This window comes from Varroa destructor, unplaced genomic scaffold, assembly GCF_002443255.2.
Source record: "Varroa destructor unplaced genomic scaffold, Vdes_3.0 BEIS01000002.1, whole genome shotgun sequence".
NCBI classification, from domain to species: Eukaryota; Metazoa; Arthropoda; class Arachnida; order Mesostigmata; family Varroidae; genus Varroa; species Varroa destructor.
In genome coordinates this window covers 39,822,685-39,846,358 of record NW_019211455.1, presented here as the reverse complement: position 1 = coordinate 39,846,358, position 23,674 = coordinate 39,822,685, and the positions used below count along the sequence as shown (strand labels likewise).

The 23,674-nt window shown below is 38.7% G+C and overlaps 2 protein-coding genes and 1 pseudogene across 7 annotated transcripts; 2 read left to right on the top strand and 1 right to left on the bottom strand.

Moving 5' to 3' along the window:
- Positions 1 to 750: 750 nt before the first annotated feature.
- LOC111244320 (mitochondrial S-adenosylmethionine carrier protein-like) lies at positions 751 to 6,468 on the top strand. Of its 6 annotated transcripts, none has more exons than XM_022791284.2 (7): positions 751 to 956; positions 1,745 to 1,857; positions 2,118 to 2,274; positions 3,643 to 3,950; positions 4,246 to 4,442; positions 4,876 to 4,909; positions 5,318 to 6,468. In XM_022791284.2, the coding sequence occupies exons 1-7, from the start codon at positions 941 to 943 to the stop codon at positions 5,591 to 5,593; spliced, it is 1,101 nt and encodes a 366-aa protein (XP_022647019.1). In that variant the 5' UTR covers positions 751 to 940; the 3' UTR covers positions 5,594 to 6,468. The 6 variants fall into 6 exon arrangements, with proteins under 6 accessions (XP_022647019.1, XP_086835498.1, XP_086835499.1 ...); XM_086979372.1 differs by lacking the exon at positions 751 to 956 and adding an exon at positions 959 to 1,087; XM_086979373.1 differs by lacking the exon at positions 751 to 956 and adding an exon at positions 1,125 to 1,226.
- LOC111244318 (uncharacterized) lies at positions 5,978 to 10,363 on the bottom strand. The gene is made up of 2 exons (XM_022791279.2): positions 9,078 to 10,363; positions 5,978 to 8,398 (listed from the first exon to the last, which is right to left on the bottom strand). The coding sequence occupies exons 1-2, from the start codon at positions 9,870 to 9,872 to the stop codon at positions 7,445 to 7,447; spliced, it is 1,749 nt and encodes a 582-aa protein (XP_022647014.1). The 5' UTR covers positions 9,873 to 10,363; the 3' UTR covers positions 5,978 to 7,444.
- Positions 10,364 to 11,959: 1,596 nt separating this feature from the next.
- On the top strand, positions 11,960 to 12,922 carry LOC147757794 (small subunit ribosomal RNA; annotated as a pseudogene; the record flags this gene model as incomplete).
- Positions 12,923 to 23,674: the final 10,752 nt, after the last annotated feature.

Sequence of the window (23,674 nt, the reverse complement as noted above, 5' to 3'; positions counted from 1 at the left end):
CCCGACTATAATGCAGAAGATATCCCTACGCTTGTAGGGATATATTCTACGTTTATTTTGCGTCTAAAAAGATGTAATCCCGAAATTGTTTATTCAGCAGATGTTATTTTTAGCTTCCGTACAATTATCAAGTAGCCGGGAAATACCGTTTGCATCTCAAATGCATGCGTGTATAAAAGAAAAATTGCCACATATCTTCTATTGTGTAATTATTAATTATACAAGAAGAATTTTTCGGGCTGAAATTAGTCGAGCCGTATTCATCAGTGTGTAACTGGTTTAACATCTGTTAATTTTGAGAGGAAATTATATTCTGTTTCGAAGAAAATCGACCGAAAACCCTGTTTTTCGGTGACAGTGCTCACAAGACAGTGTCACTTCGCCTGGGTAAAATTGGCCTAATCGTCAGATTCACAAGTAAACTTAAAATGTAATTCATTTGTGCATCAGCTTCAATCATGTTAAATGCGATGAATGATTCATAGGATATACTGTGCACCAGAACTGATGCCTTAGAAGATACCAATTTTGGAATCCACGTAAGATTACTTGGCAAGATTACGCTTAATGTTACGATTGCCATCAGTCTTATGAAACATCTCGTTCAGTATGTGGTCTAAATCGTCACTAATAAACTGTTATGAATCAAAGAAGAACTTGTAATGGTATGTAAAAACATTTCTGCTTTGTTCTTGGGGAGTAGCTGGTTGTCAGCGTCCGCCCCGTCCCGGGAAGTGTTTAGCATCAGACACAATTCATCCATTGGGTAATGGCTGCCCCCCGTCGTTCCATGCGTGATTGACAAGCGCAACAGAAAAACAAATAAAGTGGCAGCAGCCCTATTTTAAAGGCTATATTATTGACATTTTGCTAACGAATACGTCCTACTTTATCTCGGCATCATCTCAGGGAAGATGTCCATTATTTCCGTAAAAACATAATGGAGGGTTTTCAAGGTTAGGCTGGTCGAACAAAGGCATCGCGCATTCATTTCTACATATGCTGCTTTTTGTATTTCTGTGAATGCCGTTGACTTCAAATATATCCGGTGAACCTGAAGTACCCTAAAAATTATAACATCATATTAGCGAGTAAACGTTCCAAACCCTTTAATTCGTTCCATTTTGCTGTTAGCACAATTTTAAGCTTTTGTTTACCTAAAAAACGGCTTTGTCTGGTACTAGGGTGAACATGTGCCTCCATCTGTGTGTTGACGGTACATTTACGTACGTTTTGTGCCTTTATATTCTGGCTGTCCTTATACGAGTACAGTGTAATGCAATGACCTGATAACGTCACCGTGGTCGTCTGAAAAACGCTTTTTCTGATCAACGGAGGCAGTCATCGTAGGTCCAAGCCATGTTACGCAGCACATGTTTCCTCAATGTATATGAAGCCTACAATAATCGGAACAACAATGCACTTAATTACTAAATGAGCGAAAGTTATGCCTTCAGTGCCAGCTGCTCTTCAAAGTCAGTTCTAATATTAGATTTCTATACTGTTAGATGGCATTGACTCTATTATTATTATTATTACAAGAACGAATTTTTTCTGGCTCCTCTTCCTTTTTTGGATGTTATTTGTTTACTCGTGACAACCTACCATCTAACGTTAGTATCACTAAGCCAAAGTTATTATAGATTTTACCGGCAGGTCCCTGACGTAGATGAACAAGGAAATTCCCTTAATCAATGTCATAATCATCTTGCCTCTCGTTCCATGGTCGATACTAACGTTTCAGTTGTTGAGATAGCTAAAGAAACGGTCGATGACTTGCGGAAGGTAAAAAATAAACAAAGTGCGCCAAGCTTCGTGATGACGTCGTGGGACCAACAGTTTGTCCTCTCATTCATGGTAATAACTTCGCAACAGTATAACAAATGTTAAATCTAAAAGGTTTATTTCGAAACTTACAGTTCGTTCGTATTATGTGTTCTAGTTAAAGGACTATTGAATTTCTATCATCTAAAATAGTCAAACAAACAGCTGTCCGAATTTAGGTAAAGCTTTAACGATGCTGGCGGCAAATATTTATGTATTATGTGAGAAAATTGTGTGTCTTCACATAATTGAATAATATGCTTTTGTGTATCTTTTATTTCGTCGTTTTCAAGGCGGGAGCTAGCGCCGGACTAAGCGTGGACTTAATCATCTTTCCACTGGATACACTAAAAACACGTTTGCAGAGCCCTCAAGGTTTCGTAAAAGCGGGTGGTTTCAGCAAACTTTACGCTGGTCTGGCCTCCGTCATTTTTGGAGCCGCCCCAGGATGTAAGTAATTTTTTTGCTTGATCGTTAATATCTCTTGATTATTTCGGCACCCACACACTAGACACAGATGCAAGATCTGCGTTCATAAGTTTTATGCCTCTTAATAGCTGCTTTAATTAACAAGTTACCAAAATTATCATAATTAAACTAGTGTAAAGGACATTTTGTCATTTCCGAATAGATGTTTTTGAAAATCCTATTAAGACATCGTTATCTTCATTATCCTATTGATGTGTCTAGGAGATATTCCATAAAAATTTATCTGGATTTGAGTTACGAGTCCACGACAGAAAATCATATGGACATTGGAAATGTCGATTATACGGACCTCAGATAGAGTCCAAAAGCTACTTTAAACTGGCGTTTAACTAAACCTAAAATCAATTGATCTATAATGAAAATTTCACTGAAATCACTTTGTTAGCATACCACGTAATATAACGAACATTCACAGCATTAGGCCTAAGACTAGTTTCAAAGAAAAAATAATGTCAAGCTCACAACTCATTCGTGTAACTCTCGTTATTTTTTCATTTTGCTATTATACCATGCTAAACAGCCAAAACTTTTTAGATTATTTCGCATGGCATGTAGGGGATCTCTTTCTGTTTATAAAATAAAAGATTACACCATTTTTAAGTCTAGTTTGAAGCGATTTTTAAAGCGAAATTCAAATGTGTGTGTACTGGATAGTACAAAACAAAATGCCGCTATTTGGCTACTGTTAAATACAGGAGATGCCTATGGGCCAATCATGGTTGATAGATACCCCGCTATCCAGACAAACTGGATCGCGAGACTGTGATAAAATGGAAAACAGCTTTACGTTTACTGTGGTAACTTTCCAGTCCATATGAATAATCCGTCTAAATGAAAACAATTCCTTCAACTACATGCCAACAGCTTTTTGAGCATCTTTTAATATTGATAGTCAACGTTATAGAAGCCAATTATATGTCGAAGTTAATTATATGTCTAGCTACTCTGTTTGCTTAAAAAGCTGTGCTTCCAGTTATAAAACTTATGTTGAGATATAGGATTAATGAATAAATTGCATGTTCAAAATTGAATGGATTTAAAGTAACTTCTGATTCCCTCTGCCTTCATACTAACTTAAACATGGGCGCGTAGACGGGCGTGAAAACGTGAAAAATAAATAAATGTTTCAATTTTTACATCCACTATTTCCGTTAGCCTTAGCTTCAAACAGCTAGCCCTTTCCAGTATAAAACGACGTGTAGATATGCCCAGTTTCAAACCTAGACCACTTCATATGTCCTGAAGTTCAATAGGTAAACACGTTGCCATTGCGCCATCACGGGGGATGTGGGAACTCACCCATACTACATCACCTTCTTTTCGTTTCAGCTGCGGCCTTTTTTGTGACGTACGACTCTTTTAAGAGGATACTCTCCCCCTGGAGTTCCCCCTCATTGGAGCCAGTAGCACATATGTGTGCAGCATCGCTCGGTGAGGTTATGGCTTGTTTAATTCGAGTGCCAGTGGAAGTAGTGAAGCAACGAACTCAGGCGCAACCGAGTGTAACTTCCTGGATTACCCTAAAGGATATTATTGCAAGGGATGGAGCCGGAGGCCTGTTTCGGGGCTATGGCAGCACTGTACTAAGGGAGATGCCTTTCTCGTTCATACAATTTCCTGTTTGGGAAGTACTCAAGGTAAAAATGCTCACCCTAGAGTTTATTAATATTGCTTACTCGTTATTACGCTAGGAAATTTGATTTCTAAATACGGTTATACATCAGTCGTTAAAGCTTTCGTACTACATTTGTAATTTATTTTATTAAGACGAGCATGTTCTGTGTTAGTATATTTAAACACAAATCACAAACATGGCGTCCTTCCTAAATATGAGGAGTTTTTTTTCATTTTTAAAAGATTTGTTAGGCCTAGATTTGCACGAGTCTTGTATATTTAGATGCATTTACACTTTGGATGTCTTTGTTGTTTCAGAAATTCGTTTCGGATTATCAGGGCCGTTCGGTCACCCCTTTCGAAACGGCTCTATGCGGCGCTGCCGCGGGGGGTTTCGCTGCAGCAACGACAACTCCTCTGGATGTAGCTAAGACACGCATCATGCTCCATAGGGGGCAAGCCAAGACAGTGACTCAAACACTAGCTGAGGTTTATCAACAAGGGGGTGCTAAAGGGTAGGAAATTACACGAACTTCACTTAACTGGTAATCAAGGATAATCAATGAAAACGATATATCAATATTAGTTATGCATTAGTAAAAATCAAGCGAAATTATAATTTGCAAATTCTAAATGTTTGTCCATACTGTTTCCTATATGGGGATCCGGTTAAAGAACTAATTCAACTGAATATGTGTGTATGCGTCTGTATTAAACAATTTTTAATGTAGCAGTGTGTGACAAACCCGCGTAATGCTGTAGTGTAGGGTGTTCGCCTACAAATCATAGATGCATGCGAAATGGCCTAGATTCGAGTTCGGCCGTAGACACACATCAAGATTTTGTAAAAATCTAAACAATAGAAATAGCGATAAACGTGTAGAAGGAATTTTTTCTCTTTTATGATTATTCCGTGTCGCTTGCATTGATTTTCATCTGCCCTGATAGGGTATTGAACCGAGGCTATCACGCGACGTTTAAGGTAAGAAGAAGCAGCTGGGAGTCAGCAAGAGCAAAAAAGGCACTTTTTTGCTCTTGCTGACTCCAAAAAGGGTTTTTCTATAGCATTTCTCCTATTTTACTTTGCTACATTTAGTACATGTGATCAGCACCCACTCGAATTCTTACCCTAGATGTTACTTTGACACAGCGTTTAAACAAATCGTTCCTGATCTACTGGGAAAATACTAGAGATTGCTCGATTCAGTTCCAGCAGAATTGAATCAGAGAAAGACAACCTTTGCAAGCGTTACCACTGGTTTAAGTTATGGCTTAAACGGGTCACAGAATCCGAAAGTTTGTGGAGCTTGTAGCTTTTCATCTTTAATAAGTTCCGCTATATTTGCGTAGCAGCCTACCAAAAAATAAAAATGCTTACGTTGCGTTTCAGGCTATACGCTGGAGTAATCCCGAGGTCGATGTCTCTCTCGTTGGGCGGCTTCATTTTCTTAGGCACATACGAAAAGTCACGAAGTGTACTGGAACAAATCGTGTAAACTGGGATTTATTGAAAAAAAATTGCTTTTCAGGCGTATCATTGAACTGTACAGTGTGGACATTTATTATAATAAAATGTGTAAGTTTTTATAGCCTGTTATTTTCAACGAAGGAATCGAAGAATCTAGTACTTAAACGTCAAGCTACGGTAAAAGCGGAAACAATTTAGGGTCGAAGCCTTAAAATCAGAGTTGTCCGAATTACCGAGATTACACTATTGCCGTTGAAAAAAAACGTGTACGGTCATAAATTACATCGAACTTGCTCAGATATATGAGAAATTCATCAGAGAGAGAAGTGGTACTCCAAATTCATTAAGGATTCGATTTGTGACAATTAGTTCAACTTATCGTTTGTCAATTCAAACGCATCTTACCTTTGTAAGCTGAGATACCAGCGTGAATTAATGATTTCTCTTGCTGATTCATGTTCTGCCAAACGCTAGCGACTCTCTACAACATCAGTAAATTTTTTCATTGACCACTTTACGCTACTGTCATTGGAGTCATGTTATTTTTATATTATTCACGTAATCTAAGAAAAAGAGAGCAACTTTATCTTTACCTCTTTTTTTTAATTCAGAGACATGTTTATTTTTGATTTTGTTCACATTTAGATAGCTCTTCCTTCGTTTACGTCGTCGAAATATCGCGCGTGGCAGGCCGTAGAAATGGCACTATCAGACCTAAGCGCAACCTAATGCAACGTAGATTTCTTGTTCTATGTCACGGGAATGGGTATCACACCCTATTTAGAATAAATACACATTACTACAATTTTACTAAGAATATATATCGAGAGCGGGACATACGTGCTTGGTTTATTTAGCGCATACTATTATCATCATTAGAATAGCATAGTATATAATGCAGCATATACTGTTACCGTCGATTCGTTGCTTATGCGTATGTCTGTTTACCTACAACTATACCTAATTAGATTGAGATGTTTGTTTTATTTATCATTATTTGCGTTGATCCAGCTAATATTGGTTTTCTGCACAGTCGTCAATCTGATTAAAATTCGTCTGCTAATATGCTGTCATTCCTGTACTTATTGTATATGTGTAAATCAATTCGTAGAGTAAATATATACACATTATGTGTTTATATATAGCCAGATTTGAGTCTTGAGTATACGGCTCTCTGGGTAGATCTGAGATTCTCTTCATTTGATATATGATCCTTGCAGTAATAAGCGAGAGAGGTCACATATACTATTATGGCGTTCTGAGAAACACGTGTCATTTGTTTTTGTTGTAGGGGTTGTTCTACTACCAGTCTCACCTATTAACCTCGGATCCGTTTATATTTATGTATCATATAATAATATTTCATACGATAGGCCTTACGTTTGCGCGATGCATAAATATAGAGATCAGCAAACGCGCGTGTTTTTGAAATACTTTTTCCTACTTGAAAATTAGTTGAAAAAGTGGCTACTGGTTGTCGACCAGACGAATTCACCGGTGTAGTCGAACACCTAAAATAATTTATTGTGATCATATGGAAGCTAGAGAGACCACTTCATGTATATGCGCAGAATGTACTATTAGAGTCCCATCTCCGGTTAGACCTATGAATTGATTCCATTTACTTGCTCTAATATCGCTAAAGCATCCGCTGACGATTCTATTCAAGCTCATTTTTTAACTAAAATACAACGATTATTATTACCTATGACGAAATAAAGGAGAACTACAGTTAAACAATTTACTTTACACTTATTCCTAGCCTCTGTCATAGCTTCTACTAGAGTCAATCAGTAAGCATTTACCTTTTTCTTTTATCATATGTGGCCCTCAAACTGGTAGAAAAGCTTTCTTATATGAAGAAATTTCTCAACGTATTTTCCCTCAAAGTTCTCTAATTAATTCCTTGTAAATGAACGGCACTAAAATTTTCAACATACGACTGCACTTACCTACGATGTGTACAACCCTCCTCTAAAATGAATAATTTAGAATTAATTAAAGATGAAGCTCTTCATAGATTCACTTCTTTTTTCAGTGATGAGTTCTTCACTCCTTGAACAACCACTTATCTGGAGTCGTGGCCTGGCTAGTGGATGTTCCGGCTTGTCCTGACGTTGCAGATGTTGTAGCACCGCTTGTCGCGCAAGTTGTCACTGGTGCAGCTGCCGCAGCACCAGCAGAGGCTGATGCTTGTTGCATCATTCCTTGGGCAGCCTGCATTAAGCCTGCGAGCGCTTCAGGCGGTACTCCGTTCAGACCCGTCATATGGCCCATATTCGACATATTAGAAATGGCAGCGGCAAGCAAACTCTGTTGGGCCTGCTGCGCCGGGCACTGGGGTATGTGTGCCGTTAGCTGATCGGGCAGATCAAATTGTTTAAGGCAAAGCGGACAGTGAATCCTGTGCGTCTTGTAATGTTTCTTCAACGACGAACTCTGCGAGAACTTCTGATGGCAGATCTGGCAGACGTACGGAGCGCTACTATCGTGAGTACGCATGTGACGCTTCATGTCATATGATCGGACAAATTGTTTTCCGCATGTCGGGCACTTATGAGGGGTTTTTCCGGTAGTGTGTGATTTTTTATGTGCGCGCAAACTGTTGGCAGAGCCAAACGCTTTACCGCAAGTTGGACACTCGTGGCGTTCGGTTGATCCTGCGGGCGCGGTCGACCCACTGGAAATGTTCGTGAGATTAGTAGTAGTTGCGCCGATACTCGCAGGCAGTCCCAAAGCATTGCTGTTGTTGCCACTCAGTCCGAGTTGTGAGCCACTGGTCGAACCCTGACCCGACGAACCAGTTACCTTTTTGCCGTTAGCACCTACCTGCTGCTCGACATGGCGCAAATGCTCCTCTTCGATGGCAGCGATTGTGTCATGGTCTGACGCGTGAACGAGCAGGGCGCACAGGGTTGAATAGGCACGAGGACACGCTCGGCAGGTAAATGGTCGTCGGTGGAATCGGCCATGCCAACGTAGCGATGTCCGGCTGACGAATACCTGTGTACATGATATGAAAATAGAAAAGGGAAAGCCAAATACAAAAGAGAATATATCAAACTGGTTAGCATGATCACCATAAAACTGTTTCAGAAGAGAAATTCGTGACATATGTGTTGCAAAGAGCAACGTTGTTTGTCTCTTTTATACGTTTGTTTAATAAAAAGGGCTACTCTTAGAAAATGGTTTAAGCTAAGTAGGTCCGTGTGACGATGGAATGGTAACATATTGACTCATAGACGTAATTACCTAGGTTCGAAACCGAGAGCATCTAAAGCAATGCTCAACTGGGATGGTACTGGGCACAAAATTTAAAGTATTTTAGTGGCAACACTTTGTGAGGGGTAGTCAATGCAGCTTTCCAGTGCTAATGCTGTTCTAAATCTATGTAAGCTGGATTTAAGAAAACGTATTGCACGATTGCGTAATTTCTATTTAAAACTGATGGAAATAATGCCAATAGTGTTGTTTTTATACTACACATTTGCTTGATAAAGAAACCGTAGTCTTTTGGAAATGAAATCAATGAAGTAGCGTTTCTATAGTCGTAACCAGCACCGCTCGCAGTCAAAAAATGGAATATGAAATGCATCATGGGTTACTGAACTTCTTGTTCCAATCAGACTCAACTCACAATAATCATATTAAAAGTAATAGAAAATATTCCTCATTTAGTTACCTTATCGCAGTGTTCACAGGGAAACTTTTTTCGGGGTTTACGACGCAGTTTTGACGATGATGAACTCGGCGTGCCAGCTCTGGTAGACTCCAAATTTAAGCTATGTGTGAAGCCGTGTAACGTGTGACGACGCTGTTGAAAGAAACGCCGTGCTTTATGAGCAACAGTTGTACCTTGTGAAGGCAGCGTGTAGCGATCCTCCTGAAGGCTGAGGTGAAATACTGAGTGGATTCTCAAGGCGTCCTCATTTGGGAAGAGACGTCGGCAAGCCGGGCAGCGGAGAAAGCAATCAGACGAAGCTAGACCCGGTGAATGGGCCCGTTGATGCTCACGTTCAGCACCGTCCGACCCGAATCCTTTGGCACAGAAGTAACAAAATCGAGATTTCTGTATGGAAAACTGCAGCTGATGGGTGATGAGACCGCGTCGGGTAGAGTAAGTTTTTCGGCACGTACCGCACTTGAGCGGGGTGCCTGTGATACTGTGCTCTTGAACAAAGTGCTCGACTAAACTTTCGGGTAGGGTAAACCGCTGTTGGCACTTCCAGCATGAGTAGGGCTGGACTCCGGTGTGCTCAAACGTATGCCGCAGCAATAGACCCGGTCGTCTCGTCGTGAAGTTACACAGCGGGCAATAATACGGCTCATTGGGATTGGGCTCATCGTGGCTTTTGTCGCTCTTTAACTCGGCTCGAGTCGGACTTAAGGACGTCGCCATAGGCTCATCGTCGTCCTGGGCTACCATCGTCAACTGCAGGAGATCCACGGGCGACAGACCGTTTATACAGCTGGCCATATTTCCCGCAACAATTGAATCCACAGGCAATTGACACTAGCGCCAGTATCGAACTTCGCTTTCTTACTTCTCCTATATAGTTAACTGCGCAAATACACTCACACAATGCACCGAATTTTCGGCCACCCAAAGAAAATGCACCAAAATCGATTTCGAGCGTAACACTATTTGTGGGTCTTGTTGCCCAGAAGTGGGATGCCAATCGGCTGAATACCGACCACAATTGATCAGGTGAGCGGAATGACAGCAGTCTGCACAGCTCACAAACAAAACCCCCCTCTAACAGTGCTCCAACACCATTAACGTTTTGCGAGAATGTTGAAACATCCAAGAGACTTCACAAGCGCTTCGTTATTGTCAGGATGCGTTAGCGGAGTTCCCAAACGACAGTGAGCGCTCCGCCACGGCAGCGACTCAGAGGGAGGCTGATAGCGTTACACCGAACAAACACAGCCCGACTCCCCAAGCATAACAGGCTTTCAAGATGGCGTCAGCTGTGAGCATGCGCGATCGGCGGTTTGTCGGGCCGACCCATTCACTCGTAACAAGAAAGCCACACCAGCAAGCAAATAGCTGCGTTGAGGCTTAGCAGTGTGTGTGTATGCGAGATAAAAAGACGACGAAGAAAGTTGCATCGATAGACATCGAAAGTCATACATGGCGGTATTCCTAATAAATGTAATAATATATACATTTATATATTTGGACTGAAGGGACTCGGTTTCTTAGTGTGAGCAAATTTTTAAAAGTAGAATCATTTTTTTTTAATAGTAAAGGAGTAAAATAATTTGCATTTTTTTCAGCCACTGTCTAGCCTGTGCCAAAACTATATTTTCAAAGTCTGAAGACTAAAAACACGTTACACTTCCTCACAAGTCAATATAATCCCTTCAGAATCACAATCCTTACTATAAGGAAACGTATTTTTTTAGTTCTATTGAGTGGCTGATTTCTTTGCATGAATTAATATTTTCTCTAAAACGAATAATTTGTAATGAGTTCATTAAAGCAATATAATTGAAGAATTTTTGACAAATATATTAGTGTATTTTTTCTCTAGCGTCACACCAGTTGTTGTCAACGATCACATTAAGCAAACTTTAGCCCATACATCGTGGTTGCCACATTTGTAGTTCTGTGTAAAACTATTATAATTAAAGATAGCCATCAAATAAGCTGCATTGGAAGAGGTCGAATAAAATATATGATGACAGTTTCACAGCGGACTAACTATTGCTATGTGCAGCCGCAAAGATGCCAAGGTCCTTGGCATGACCAGAGCTCGCCTGACCAGAACTCATTACCCCAGCGAGGCGACAAGGATCCTTGGCACCTGAAATTGCTCGATCAACGAAATGCTTGAACTATCTATCTTTCAGGGTGAGTAACGAAACGTTTGCTGGTTGACATCTACGGTTATCAATCGAACCGGGTTCAACCGCGCGTGACGGTGGCAATGCAATTAAATCCTCGGCTAAGTCTGTCAAGTCGCACTCATATCGTGACCTTAGTAAATTAGATTAGAATGATGCTCATGAATATAGGGGTATATATGTATAAATTAAACAAACACTATTAGTGCTATAAGCGCAAAAGGACGCAACAGTCTTGAAAAACGCTTTTATACCACAGAAAACTTATTTTTTGCCTCCGATATAGAATGGTGTTCAATCTAATCACTAGCTATGACTTTGAGGATACAGGCCCTTTGTGTTGTTTGTCGCTGAAGTAAACGTTATTTATAAAATAAAAATACTTAATAAACGGTAATTCTGAAACGGCGACCTGCATGAAAAGATTTGAGTCAATATCATGGACGGGAGAAGTCGGTGCTTAGTTTTTTGATGAGTACCATAAACATTATCAAATGTTCAAATGTCATGTAGGTTCAAGAAACATTATAGCAAACTGTAACTGAGATCGAAAGGAAATCTGGTGTTATAGCTCAACTAGCTGATAAACACACGCTCTTATGGGTATTTGAGAAATCAGTGGTAGGCTTAGGTCAGCGAGGACGCACCAAAAAATATTGGTCAAAACTATAAGACGTATGGAAGTAAAAGAATCGAAAAGAACATGTTTTTTAGTAAGCAGGATGCAGATGTTTTTCAACAATTTAAACTAGTGCATTAGCTCGAGCAGAAGCGCTTAGTGTTTCTGTGTCATTTTTAATTTTTCAAGAGACAGCCAAAGGCACTGAATGAATAATTTTTCGTAAATTTTCGTAAAACTAAGGAAAAATTAAGGAAAAAAGGCGATCAGATACCGCCCTAGTTCTAACCATAAACTAGGCCAACCAGCAATTTGCTTGCGTATGTCTTACGACTAAGTGAGAGGCCACGGGAAACCAAAGTAGGGTTACAGGGGAAGTATAGTTACAAAGCTGAAACTCAAAGGAATTGACGGAAAAGCACCACCAGGAGTAGAGCCTGCGGCTTAATTTGACTCAGTACGGGAAAACTTACCTGGTCCTGACACTAGAATGGTTGACAGATCGATAGCTCTTTCTTGATCTGGTGGATGGTGGTGCATGGCCGTTCTTAGTTGGTGGAGTGATTTCTCTGGTTAATTCCGATAACGAACGAGACTCTAGCGTATTAAATAATACACGGAATCTTGTCTTCCGTGAGGTTCCTTAATAAGATCAAGTGTGTTTAACACTTTGAAACAGAGCAATAACAGGTCTGTGATGCCCTTAGATGTTCGGGGCCGCACGCGCGCTACGTTGAATGCAAGATGAGTTTCCCCAGTCTTTAACGAGGCTGGTAATCATTGAATGTTTTTCTTAATGGGGATAGGGGATTGCAATTGTGCCCCTTGAACGAGGAATTCCGAGTAAGTGCTAGTCATTAGCTAGTACTGATTACGTCCCTGTCTTTTGTACACATCGCCCGTCGCTACTACCGATTGAATGGTTTAGTGAGATCATCTGGGTAGACGGGTGTGTACTTTGTACATGGCTGTATTGCGATGAAGATCAAACTTGATCATTTAGAGGAAGTAAAAGTCGTAACAAGGTTTCTGTAGGTGAACCTGCGGAAGGATCATTACTGATTCAAGATCCATTATCTCACATGAGCGAATGGCCGTTGTATGATGTCTATGTCGTGTGAGCGTTTTCGAATCGAACATGGCGTTTATAGCTGTACGTTAAGGATAGCGATTTTACTCGTTAACAGAGTTAGTCGCTTTTTTAAAGTCTTACATTACTGCAAGCAAATACTTTAAGCAGTCTAGAAATCTTAAACGACGGTGCGACGATCATGAGACAGTGGATATTGTTTATTCTGTGATCATAATTCTAGTAGGTTCAGTCGATATCCTTGGCTGCCTTAGCAGTAAAAGTCCAGGAAATTCGAGGCTTTTTTCAAAATGACACTTATACATTAGGCGCTGCTTCTTTTAGTTGATGTACTTCCCTATGTTATTAAAAAAAGCTTTTGCTATAAGAAAAGTTATTTGCTTTTTGTTTAACTATATCTTTTAAATACAATGTAAGTTTCAGACATGATACGTGTTAGATAAATTGGCAAGGCATATATCTACAGAAAAATTTATATAACTAGCTTATCAAAACATTGCAGTATAAAAGCTTCTCAATACTCTCCAGAGTCTACACACCTTTTTTTCACAATTTACATTATACACAGAATCCACTATCAAACTAGTTAGTAACTACACGCCTTAGGGTCCTGGTTTTTGACGATGTTAACGAGAACTTTGTGCACAGGGTAAGTGATAGAGCACCAGCTCATCGGGCACCTAGCCAGCTAAATCAAAGAAGAATCTACTCTTTTCTTTGGATGACACTCAAACATTAAGTGTTTTAGTTGCTGGACTGCCTATTCAAAAACATCGGTATATATAATCAACTGGGCCCCTATTAGAAAGCCTAGCATAGTAGGTCTTGCTACACCTATCTGAAGTTTTTCCAACAGATCTATGGAAATGCACGGTAACTATACGCCACGGTAACGATTCGCCAATGCTGAAATATGAACCTGCGGTGGCCGCATGTTCATGCTTGTCAAGGCACGGAAGGGGTATTAGCAGTTTTTAGAATTTGTTTTGTGTAACCTTTTCATTCATCAGGCCGCAACCTTGGTATTCTCACATAGCTGCAGATAAATGTAGTATCATTTAGGCTATCCACTCGCTCGTCTAGATTGTTGATTCTTGACTATTGTAGGAAGAGATTGGAATTTACGTTAAAAATCCTGTACTGGTCAATACTTATATCGGGACGCCATGTGCTGTAGAGCTGAAAGCAGCAGTTGTTTACATTTAAAAAAAATGCAGTACAGGCGAACTTCAATATGAATGAAGAAATTCAATGAAAAAACAAACATTTTTTAAAAATTCAAATAAAAAAAATCAAAACTCAAATTTGATACCGCATTTGTTTAAGAAATGTGATCAAAGAAATTCTATCTAACAACATTTCCGAATAATTATCAATCCATTTATTTTGGGAGGTTTAAAAAAAGGTGTATTACACTCTCTTACGTAACATATGCATCATTAATGTCCATGGTTCGCAGTAAAAAGTTTTCCAGCGGCCGTCCCGGCTGCTGCCGAATGAAAACTGTTGTTAGTCAGTGATCTAGGTACGTTAATGGAGGATGTTTACTAATCTTCGGTAGGACTATATCTTCCTTCCACTTACACTTTACTGTCCTGCAAACATGGGGAGGTTGCCTCTTTGTAAAACCCAGTTCTCGCTGAAATCTAATAGACACTTTTGCTGTTTACTAGAACGCAGATTCATGTGTAACTATAATTAACTCGAATCTCAGGTGAACGGTGCTCACGGAGAAAACGGCTGTTCGGCATTGAGGTGAAACGGCTGAATAGAAACCTGAATACAAACATTATTTTTATTACCAGCTTTGGGAATTGACCTAAAATGATGATACTGACTATGGAGGTAAATTTCAATGGAGAATCATACCTTTGAAGATGCCCAGCACGATTCAAGCTCCTAGGGATAACATACTCTGTTCTGCAACAAAAAACCATTATTCTATGTTTGTGTGATAGAACATCTAGTTCAAAGAAACATTGGTTCGTGAACTGGCTTGTTCTAAATACTGGCATGGCAGGATCGACTCGCGTTAGCAACCAAAGAAAATAGAAAAAAATTATTAAAAAATAAATTACGGTATAATATTTCATATTCAGCGAATGCGCCAATATATCTGTTGAATCTTACAATGCAGTACGTCAGAATGGGTACAGGCTACTCGTTATTTAGGCCTACTGGGTGACGGAATCGAGTTAGTGTTTCTAGGCATAAGCAGTGAAAATCAAATTTCTTGGGAAGCTGCTCTACAGAACTGCGCCCGAGAAAAAACCTCTGGAGCAGCCGTCAGAAAAAACCATTGTTGTCAGCTGCAGATATATTTGGTGGCTTTGCCTAACAGTACAGTTAGTAGTACTAATTAGTATCTTCCAATACTGTTACTACTATTTAAACTGTGAGTCTGCTGTAAGTAGATATTTAACTTATTTCATAGAAAACAGACTTAGCTAACTTGCCATTAAGCCATAAAATGTAATAAAGGAATTGAGAATTAGCAGGCAGTGGTGAGAATAACCCCTGTCGTCCGGGGTGAAGGCCCACATGAGGCCCATATTCTGATCGGCTTTGCTGTGGTAAGTTCCACTTGTACGTAACATGTAAAATTCAAGTCCTCTATAAAAAAAAAAAAGCGATTATGAAACAATTTATTTTCTGTAGCCGAAGTATTTAAAACGGTTAAGTTCTTTGCACGATATCGATATCAGTAGTACAACACCACATTCGGTAAAAGTATTCGAAATGTAAAAGTGTTTTTATCTTTCTGTTAATCCATTCTTGAAATCTAGTGAATTATTAGTAGAATTCAAAACAGAGACGTTTCCGGAGGGAAAAAAGGGGTATAGTTGTCTCCTAATAGCAACATTTGTCCTCAATGGTCGTGTCAAACAAATTTCCATCTGAATAACATCATCGGTTCTGATCCATATGCAGAGTTGGCAAATTATCATGGAAGTTTGCAACTGGGTACTCGGAAAAGTGTTTTCCTCTAGCCAAAACTGAAGCGAATATTTTTTACATTTGACAACTTTATTGTTAAGTTATACATGCACAGTTTTAGTCATTCTTCATAATTCTATAATGGTAGATGTTTATGGTTTCTGGGTGAAATATCGCAATGAATGACTTTTGTATATCTTCACTGAATTAACATTTTTAAAGGAATTCTGTAGAGATCGAAACAGACGGCAGTCTGATGGGGTAAAATCTAGGCTGTATAGTGGATGCATTTCAATAGTCCACCCAAGTCCCTCATTTCTTTTTGTCGACTAGTTAAAGATGTATGTGGTCTGGCATTCCCTTGGTAAAAGATAGCGATTTTTTAGTGGCTTGCTATAATCTTGACGGTCGTTACTAGAAGAGGTTCAGCCTAATCGTCCTGTCACGTGACAACAGCTCATAATGCACGCTTCGTTTCCAATTCTACCAAACACCTAAAATTACCTATTTTGGCGCCGATCAGGGCTTTGCGACCGATTGCAGCGCCTTTCATTGTTGCAATACCTGCCGTTGGTGTTAGGTAAGCTGAGCTGAAAATAGTGCTCGCACCGGTCCCACACGGACGATCCATGGCACGAGAAGCATCTTTTGGATAGGAATTTCTCAATGGAAGCGACAGAAGCAGGTTTAGGGCGTTTCTTGTGATAGCGCATCTGAACTACAAACCGCAGACATTTTTCATAGGTCTGGCCAACATTTTTCGTAATCAAATTATTAACTAATAACAAATTTTTGCAGGAAGACGCTGTACCACGTCTGAATTAAATGTAACAATTTTAGCACATCTATTACTGCCATTGAAATGAATGCAGTTTTTGACGCCGCCGACCCATCATAGCTTTAATGTTTGATACCTTAGACCACTAAAATTTTCAATTTTTCTTGATTTTTTAAATAATACATAAAAAGAGCTGTGGCGTTTGTATTGGTCTACGTATGTATATTATTATACGCCAGCTGTGCTGATACGATCACTAAAAATTTTCGGTTCTAAAAGAATAATACGGCTTTTTCTGTTCCTATACTTCCAACAGTTTTTTTTTTTTTTTCACTGATCTCAAGGTATAAAACAATAGTAATAGCAAATCCAAAACGTCAGATATGAACGTTTAAATAATAAGTGTAATCGTATAGATCTCAACTCGTCATTCTATTATCTGCAGCCGAGTTTCTTTTGTAAGCTGGCAGCTTTAACTTTTGTTGGTCCTTACTGGTGCCCGTTTTAGCTCTGACTTACTGCTTCATTCTATATTTGATGAAGATTTCTATATATATATATTATAATGTCACGGTTCGTGAGGGCACACAATACGTAGACAGGAAACTTATGCATCCCACAATGATAAATGTCTTATGATTTAGGACCTTGATTTCACGATAGGTCGTTGAAAGTAAATACAGTGTGAGCAATAAAATTTCGGAACAACAACAATGTTAAAATTAGTTTATATGTTGAAATATCGTAATTAAATTTATCATAGCAGATGTTTACATTTACACCTGATCTAAAAGATCAGGCCTATACAAGAACTAGTAAATTTTGTTCCATAGCTTTCGACATCCGCTGAACACTCGAATAGGTGCATGATGTGGTAATATAAAGAGGGTAGTTGGTCCATCGTACAATTCTGACTGCTTCAATACGACGATCGCAATATTACGATGAAAAGTTGCCCTCTTTTGTACCTCGATGATCTATTTATAGGCACATTATCTATGCTCTGTTCCATTCGAGAACTTCTGTGATAACTCGTTTTTCTAACTGAGGTCTTGAGACGTAGTTATCTGTTTTCTGGTCCTATACATCTTAATTTCCGTATTTGAAATCATTGCATTAGTAATGAACTTTCGCTGAAGGCAGCGCTGCCCAGCGTTTTCATTAACAGTGCTCATACCTCCGAAGAACATTACCAGGCAATTATATTCAATACTAAACGAAATTAATTGATTGTTCTGTCTTTTAAAGAAGAACACGTATGGAGCGAAACGGTTATCAATATTAAATCTGAGATTACCACAGAGCTTTGGGTAGGGGCAAATTCGTTCTGCGCTGAATGGAATCCGACGATTAACAGACGGCTTGACGAATATTTCAACAAGTAGAGAGGCTCTACTTTGAATTATCAGAAAAAGTTATAGGCTGTTTGAATCAATTTCTAGCCAAGCTAAAAGGTCAACAACAATAATAATAAACGTGGATTTAACTGTTCCCACAGCAGACATGGTAGTAGTATAAGTTATTATTTTTTTGTGTATTTCTGAAAGCGTTTGAAATAGGGAGAAGGGAAGCAAAAGTTGAGAGGAAAATATATATTCCGACCTTATTTGTAGAGATTCTAAAACAAAAAAAAAGGCTTCCACGCGACAGAATAACCAGAACCTCGTAGCTAGAATGCGAATAATTGTGTAAAGCCTCTAGTACGAACCAGCGGGAATCTGAGCTGGTACGGGTGAATGAATGTCAAAGAATTATATGCAAAAAATAATCATGTCCACAGATTGTTCTGATCTATTGCCGGAAAGCCCTAAACCTTGGACCTTCAATTTTCATGTGTTGTTACATAGTAAAATCAAAACAGCTAGCCGTCTAGTCGAAACGAAAGCCTATAACATTGTCGAATAATACGATAAAGATACCTGCGAACCCCGCACGGGGTAGATAACAGTGAGTAGTGCTCAATAGATATACATATATGTAGTTCCAGTCTAATTGCAAGCGTTTTTCCAAACTTTTTTTTAGTCAATTTCGAAAAATGTAAGATCGCCTTGTTCTTATTTTTCTGTGTACATATATCTATATTTGTATCGTTTCTACCACTCTGCACAAACTGTTTTGCCGGGCAGAATTATTTATAGAAGATTATTAATGACAATATTTAAAATTCCTCATTAGAATTAATGATTATTATTTAAGAAATTTAAAGTGGAATAAAAAAGACTCGGTTTCATAGTAATAACACTTCTTAAATTCAGCTCAAACATCTTCGGTTAACTCGTTTGCGAGTACCTTTCGTAGCTTATCGTTATCTAGATATCTATCGTTGGTTAGACACAGCCACAATGATAAGGATAGGAATTACAGCAATCAAAGATACACAGGCACTCCAGTTGTAGTTACATATAGGGATAAACGGTATTTCTGGCTCAGAAAAATAAATTTTTCGAGTTTGCATTAAATATTGCTTTGAAAAACGAGATGAAAGCAGTAAAGATTAGAGAAACAATCCAGAAACTGACTATAAAGAGAGGGAAAGCTATGTGCTTATAAGAAATTTATGCGAATCTTTGAAGTTCTGTAGGCAAAAAATATTTAACTTTTGACTTACACACGAATGCACCTTAAGTGACTTAATCGTAGTGTAATCGATTCTAGATCTAGATTCTAGAAGGCCAGTTTATTAAGCAGCATCCTTGATAACCGCCTCCATCTACTCGCAGAGCAGTAGCCATCGATGTAGATTGGCAATGTCTACATAGCATGAGTATATTCCACTAAAAACCTGAGTTATTGTCTTAATTATATATACAGTAAAAGTCATCATAACTTGTGTTTAAAACAGAGCAACTACGTGTTAAAAAAAAAAAAAAAAAAAAAACAAAAATGAGATCTCCTAATATATCGTGTTGTCTAGGGCCCAAATCGTATGAGCTTGATGCGATTCTTACGGAGACACGTGATAATGCCAACAGCGATATTCTCCGTCCCTAATTCCTGCGCTTCATTATGTTCAAAAAGGACCAAACGGCATAACAACTAACATAGCATTATAACAGCATGAGGTGCACGCGATTACCACTGTAACTTCATTTTTTTCGGACGATGAATCGAATGTTCCCAAGTAGACACAATTTTATTAAAAGGATGGTACATGGTCACGTGTGGATTGATGGTCTAGGGGTATGATTTTCGCTTTGGGCGAGAGAGGTCCTTAGTTTATATCGCTCTTTCCTGTATAGTCGAAATTGTCATTTAGAGTGCAATCTACGATGAAGACTGCTTAATTCTGCGGCATACTATTATATTACTAGTAGTGTTATGATGTATTTTGATATCAGAATGTAATACGAAAATTGCAGTCGGCAATTCAGCAAAAAAAAAAGGGTTATTTACAACAACGGTAGTCGCCGTCTTGAATGGCTGAGCTGAAAGCCCCTGCCTAGGTTATTCTATCAAACTCTAAAGTCACTAAGGGTACCATTTTCAATGAAGCTTTTAAATAATCGAATGCCAGCATCGCGTCAGGGCTCAGCAACGCCAGATAGTATGATCTTGTCTTTGGAAATGTTGCATCGTTTCAGATCTATTTTTTATCCTTTGAATCAAATGATCATACATATGTGGGCACAGTATGTCTATCTGGAAGCAACGTCCCTATTTAACCAAATTAAACTGTATTTCAGCTAACTAATATCTCAGTTTGATATGTTGGTCAACAAGGGAAGGAGGCTGACGACCTCCTGAGATTTCGGCGCATATTACGGTCATCAGAATACATTTCGTAGGTGATGCCTTGTTGGAGACGTGTATCTAGGCCTTGTGTGTAAATGTCATACACAGCAGAGTCTAGAGGCGAACCCTAAGAGATCTGGTGACTCGGTCAAGCTCAGAGTCACCTTAACCATGCAGTTCGACACTGTGAGGCTTCACTATTATCAAGTAGCCACCTTAGGACTAACTCCTTGACAGCATCATTTCGAGAACAATATAGTGCTTTCTTTAGTTAAACGTACACAAAAATTCAACTATAGTGCATAAAGAGACACAGCCAGGTTACACGTAAGAGCCTAACGATGGTCCTTCATACTTCTAGCAATCCTGTACAGTTTAACAGCGCTTTGCAGAAGGCATGCTTTCGAAGCAACGATGCCATAAAATGGTAAATGGCATTAACGAGGCTAGGCTTCGTATGCAGCAATTGGCCTGTAACTTTCTAACTGTAAATGTAAAGTTTTCTAAATCATTAACTTATTATTAACTAAATTATTACGAACTGTGGAATATAACTAATGTATCCAAACTTTTGTACGGCTTGTAAGACAAGAACACGTTTCCTTTCGGCACTGCTAATTTTCATGAGAACTTTCATGGAAACATTTTTCATCACGCCTGTGTCCAGTAATATAAAACTTTTCACGGTCGCTTATAAAACGATGAACTTTCTCATCTAGGATCAATTGTTTTTTATACGTTTGCTTAATTATCTATTTTTCTATAGACTAAGTCGAATGCTTCCAATCAGCGATTATTTTACATAAGATAAAGCAAGATCGAATTCCGCTAAAACAGCTGAAAATTACACACAATGGCTAATGTGGCTAGGAGTTGGATTTTCGTTTTAACTAAGAGAGGTCCCAATCCTAGATGAGTCGAATTTTATGTTTTTCTTTAAAATGATACCATTTATTAGAGATTATTTTACAGCTTCATATTATTCTCCAAGTAACTATGATATATCAGCGAGCGCGCATATGGCAGTTTCTCCCGGCCACGATGTATCTCCTAGAAAATACGTGATACAAACTGCAGTAATATTGAGTGAAATAAACAGTATTTAAATGTACTTCATACGGAAATCAAATTTCTGATCCTCTACATGTGAATCCTGCTAATCGATGAGGCCTCTCTGTTCGACTGGAAAAGTAAGCAACTAAATGAATAAATTAGAAGGGTACTGCTAGCACCCATGTAATCAATCGACTTTGTGACGCGTCACGTGCAGAACCTTATTATTTTTAGTTGATTATTCATCGACTCCAGACCACAAACGAAAACCGTCAATAAGTATGAAAATAAATACTATTTTTAGATTTCTTATGAATACCGCAAAAAATAGAAAATGTACTTACTATCTCAGAGAAGAAACTAGATCAATGTAGGTTAATTTATTTTTAACAATACGTATAAAAACCTATGATAACACAATTCAAATCGAGAACAACTGACCTCGCGCATATAAAAAATAACTTTGATTCATAATCAGTTCTGTCTTAAAAACAGAATTCAAATGCATTTCGATATGCATATGTACGTAGCGTTATTTGGTAGCCGATCTGGTAACAATCACTCAGCACAAATTGGGCTCAAGCGATATTCTGTATAAAAAAAAACAACATTAACAGGCATTCATTTCACCTCACAAATAATTAATCTACCTAATTCTATAAAGATGTTTAACATGCTTATATTGGTAAAATATGTAATGATATAACAGTTCAATAGTTTACGTTTATTATCTTTTTATGCAAGGCTATACACTTTTCCGCTTCAAGTTTTAATTGGAATTGCAGAATGCTGCGACTTCAAAATCGTTTTCAAGGCGCAAAAATGAATCCTCAATACATTTTTTTTGAGTCTTCCGAATAGATCTTCAAAGCCATACGTAGTGTCGAAATAACGTGATGTTTCAGGTTAGTTACGATACACCAACATTGTAACGTATCCTTGCAAAGAAGCTTGGTCATCCCGATTTGACTGAACACCCTTTGTTGTTGGAGGCCTGCAAGAAGGTTTCTTACCAATGAATGACTGACCGGAATGTTTTTGCCAGCTTCATAAATTTTGTTATTCTGTATTGTTATGCAAATCGTATCATAAAAGCGTGCCATTGAACCTGCGTAAACATTATGAATCGTCATATTTTTTTCCAAGTCATGAATTATATCGGCCACAAGGAGTTGTCTAGCTAATGCACTCCGGACGTCGTGTTGTAATGTTACCAAAGGGTAACAAGGTACGTCGTCGTAGTTTCTTTAGCTTGGTTTTTTTAAAGCAGCTGGGTTTCCATTGTTGGGAGCTGACTTCGGTAGCATTCTCAGATATAACATCAATAGCTGCTAATAACTGGGACTCGAAGTCGAACTGTATTAATTGTGGGATCTGTATTTTTTTTCTATTACAAACTTCCTAGACAAATACGTTGATCATCGCCTCCTTCAGGAACCTCCCTTAAGAGCTTTCCTATTTGATGCCACGTGTACTATCTGGGATTTCCTGACAAGCCTTATTTGCACGAAACGCAGCACGAAGTGAAGTAATACGTTAATAGTTTGCAAAATAAAGCGATATGTAAATATCGATCAGGTTATAATGCTATACATGTTATATACGGTACGTATTTGTACAAGAATATAGCACAGTAAAAATTATATAAAACGTTTCGATAACTCGAATTTGACGCAAATCGCACGACTGATGTTCAGCTAGAATACGCCAGCGTTTTGAAAGTGAAAGTTGATTGGTCACAAGGCTGAGCGTGCACGCACTTACTGGTTCTGTAGTAGGACGAGGATCGGTCAAGGTCCATAAAGTATGGCTTGGTCCCGCAAAATAGACAACGTGGGTACTTATAAACCTTATCTTCATAAGGTCCACTATCCATATCGCATGATCTCCGTCGTGGCGAAAGAAACAGAACTTTGGATGTACGTGCCTTTTCATGAATTACAGATCCGCCACGAACCTGATACAAACTCTAAATAGGAGCTAAGAAACAAACACTATCGAGCTTTGATGTACATCTGTGCCTAAAAAAATATTTAAGAATATTCAATTTAAAAATATTCAAGAATAATTATTCTTGATTGAAAACTAGTCGAGGGACTGCATCCTTTGTAATGCGCCCCCCTGCCGTTCGTCATCGTTATCAGAAACACTTAGTGCTGTCACTGTTTAATGCCACTACCGAATCGTCAAAAATATGTAAAAGAAACTAACTGTCTCACT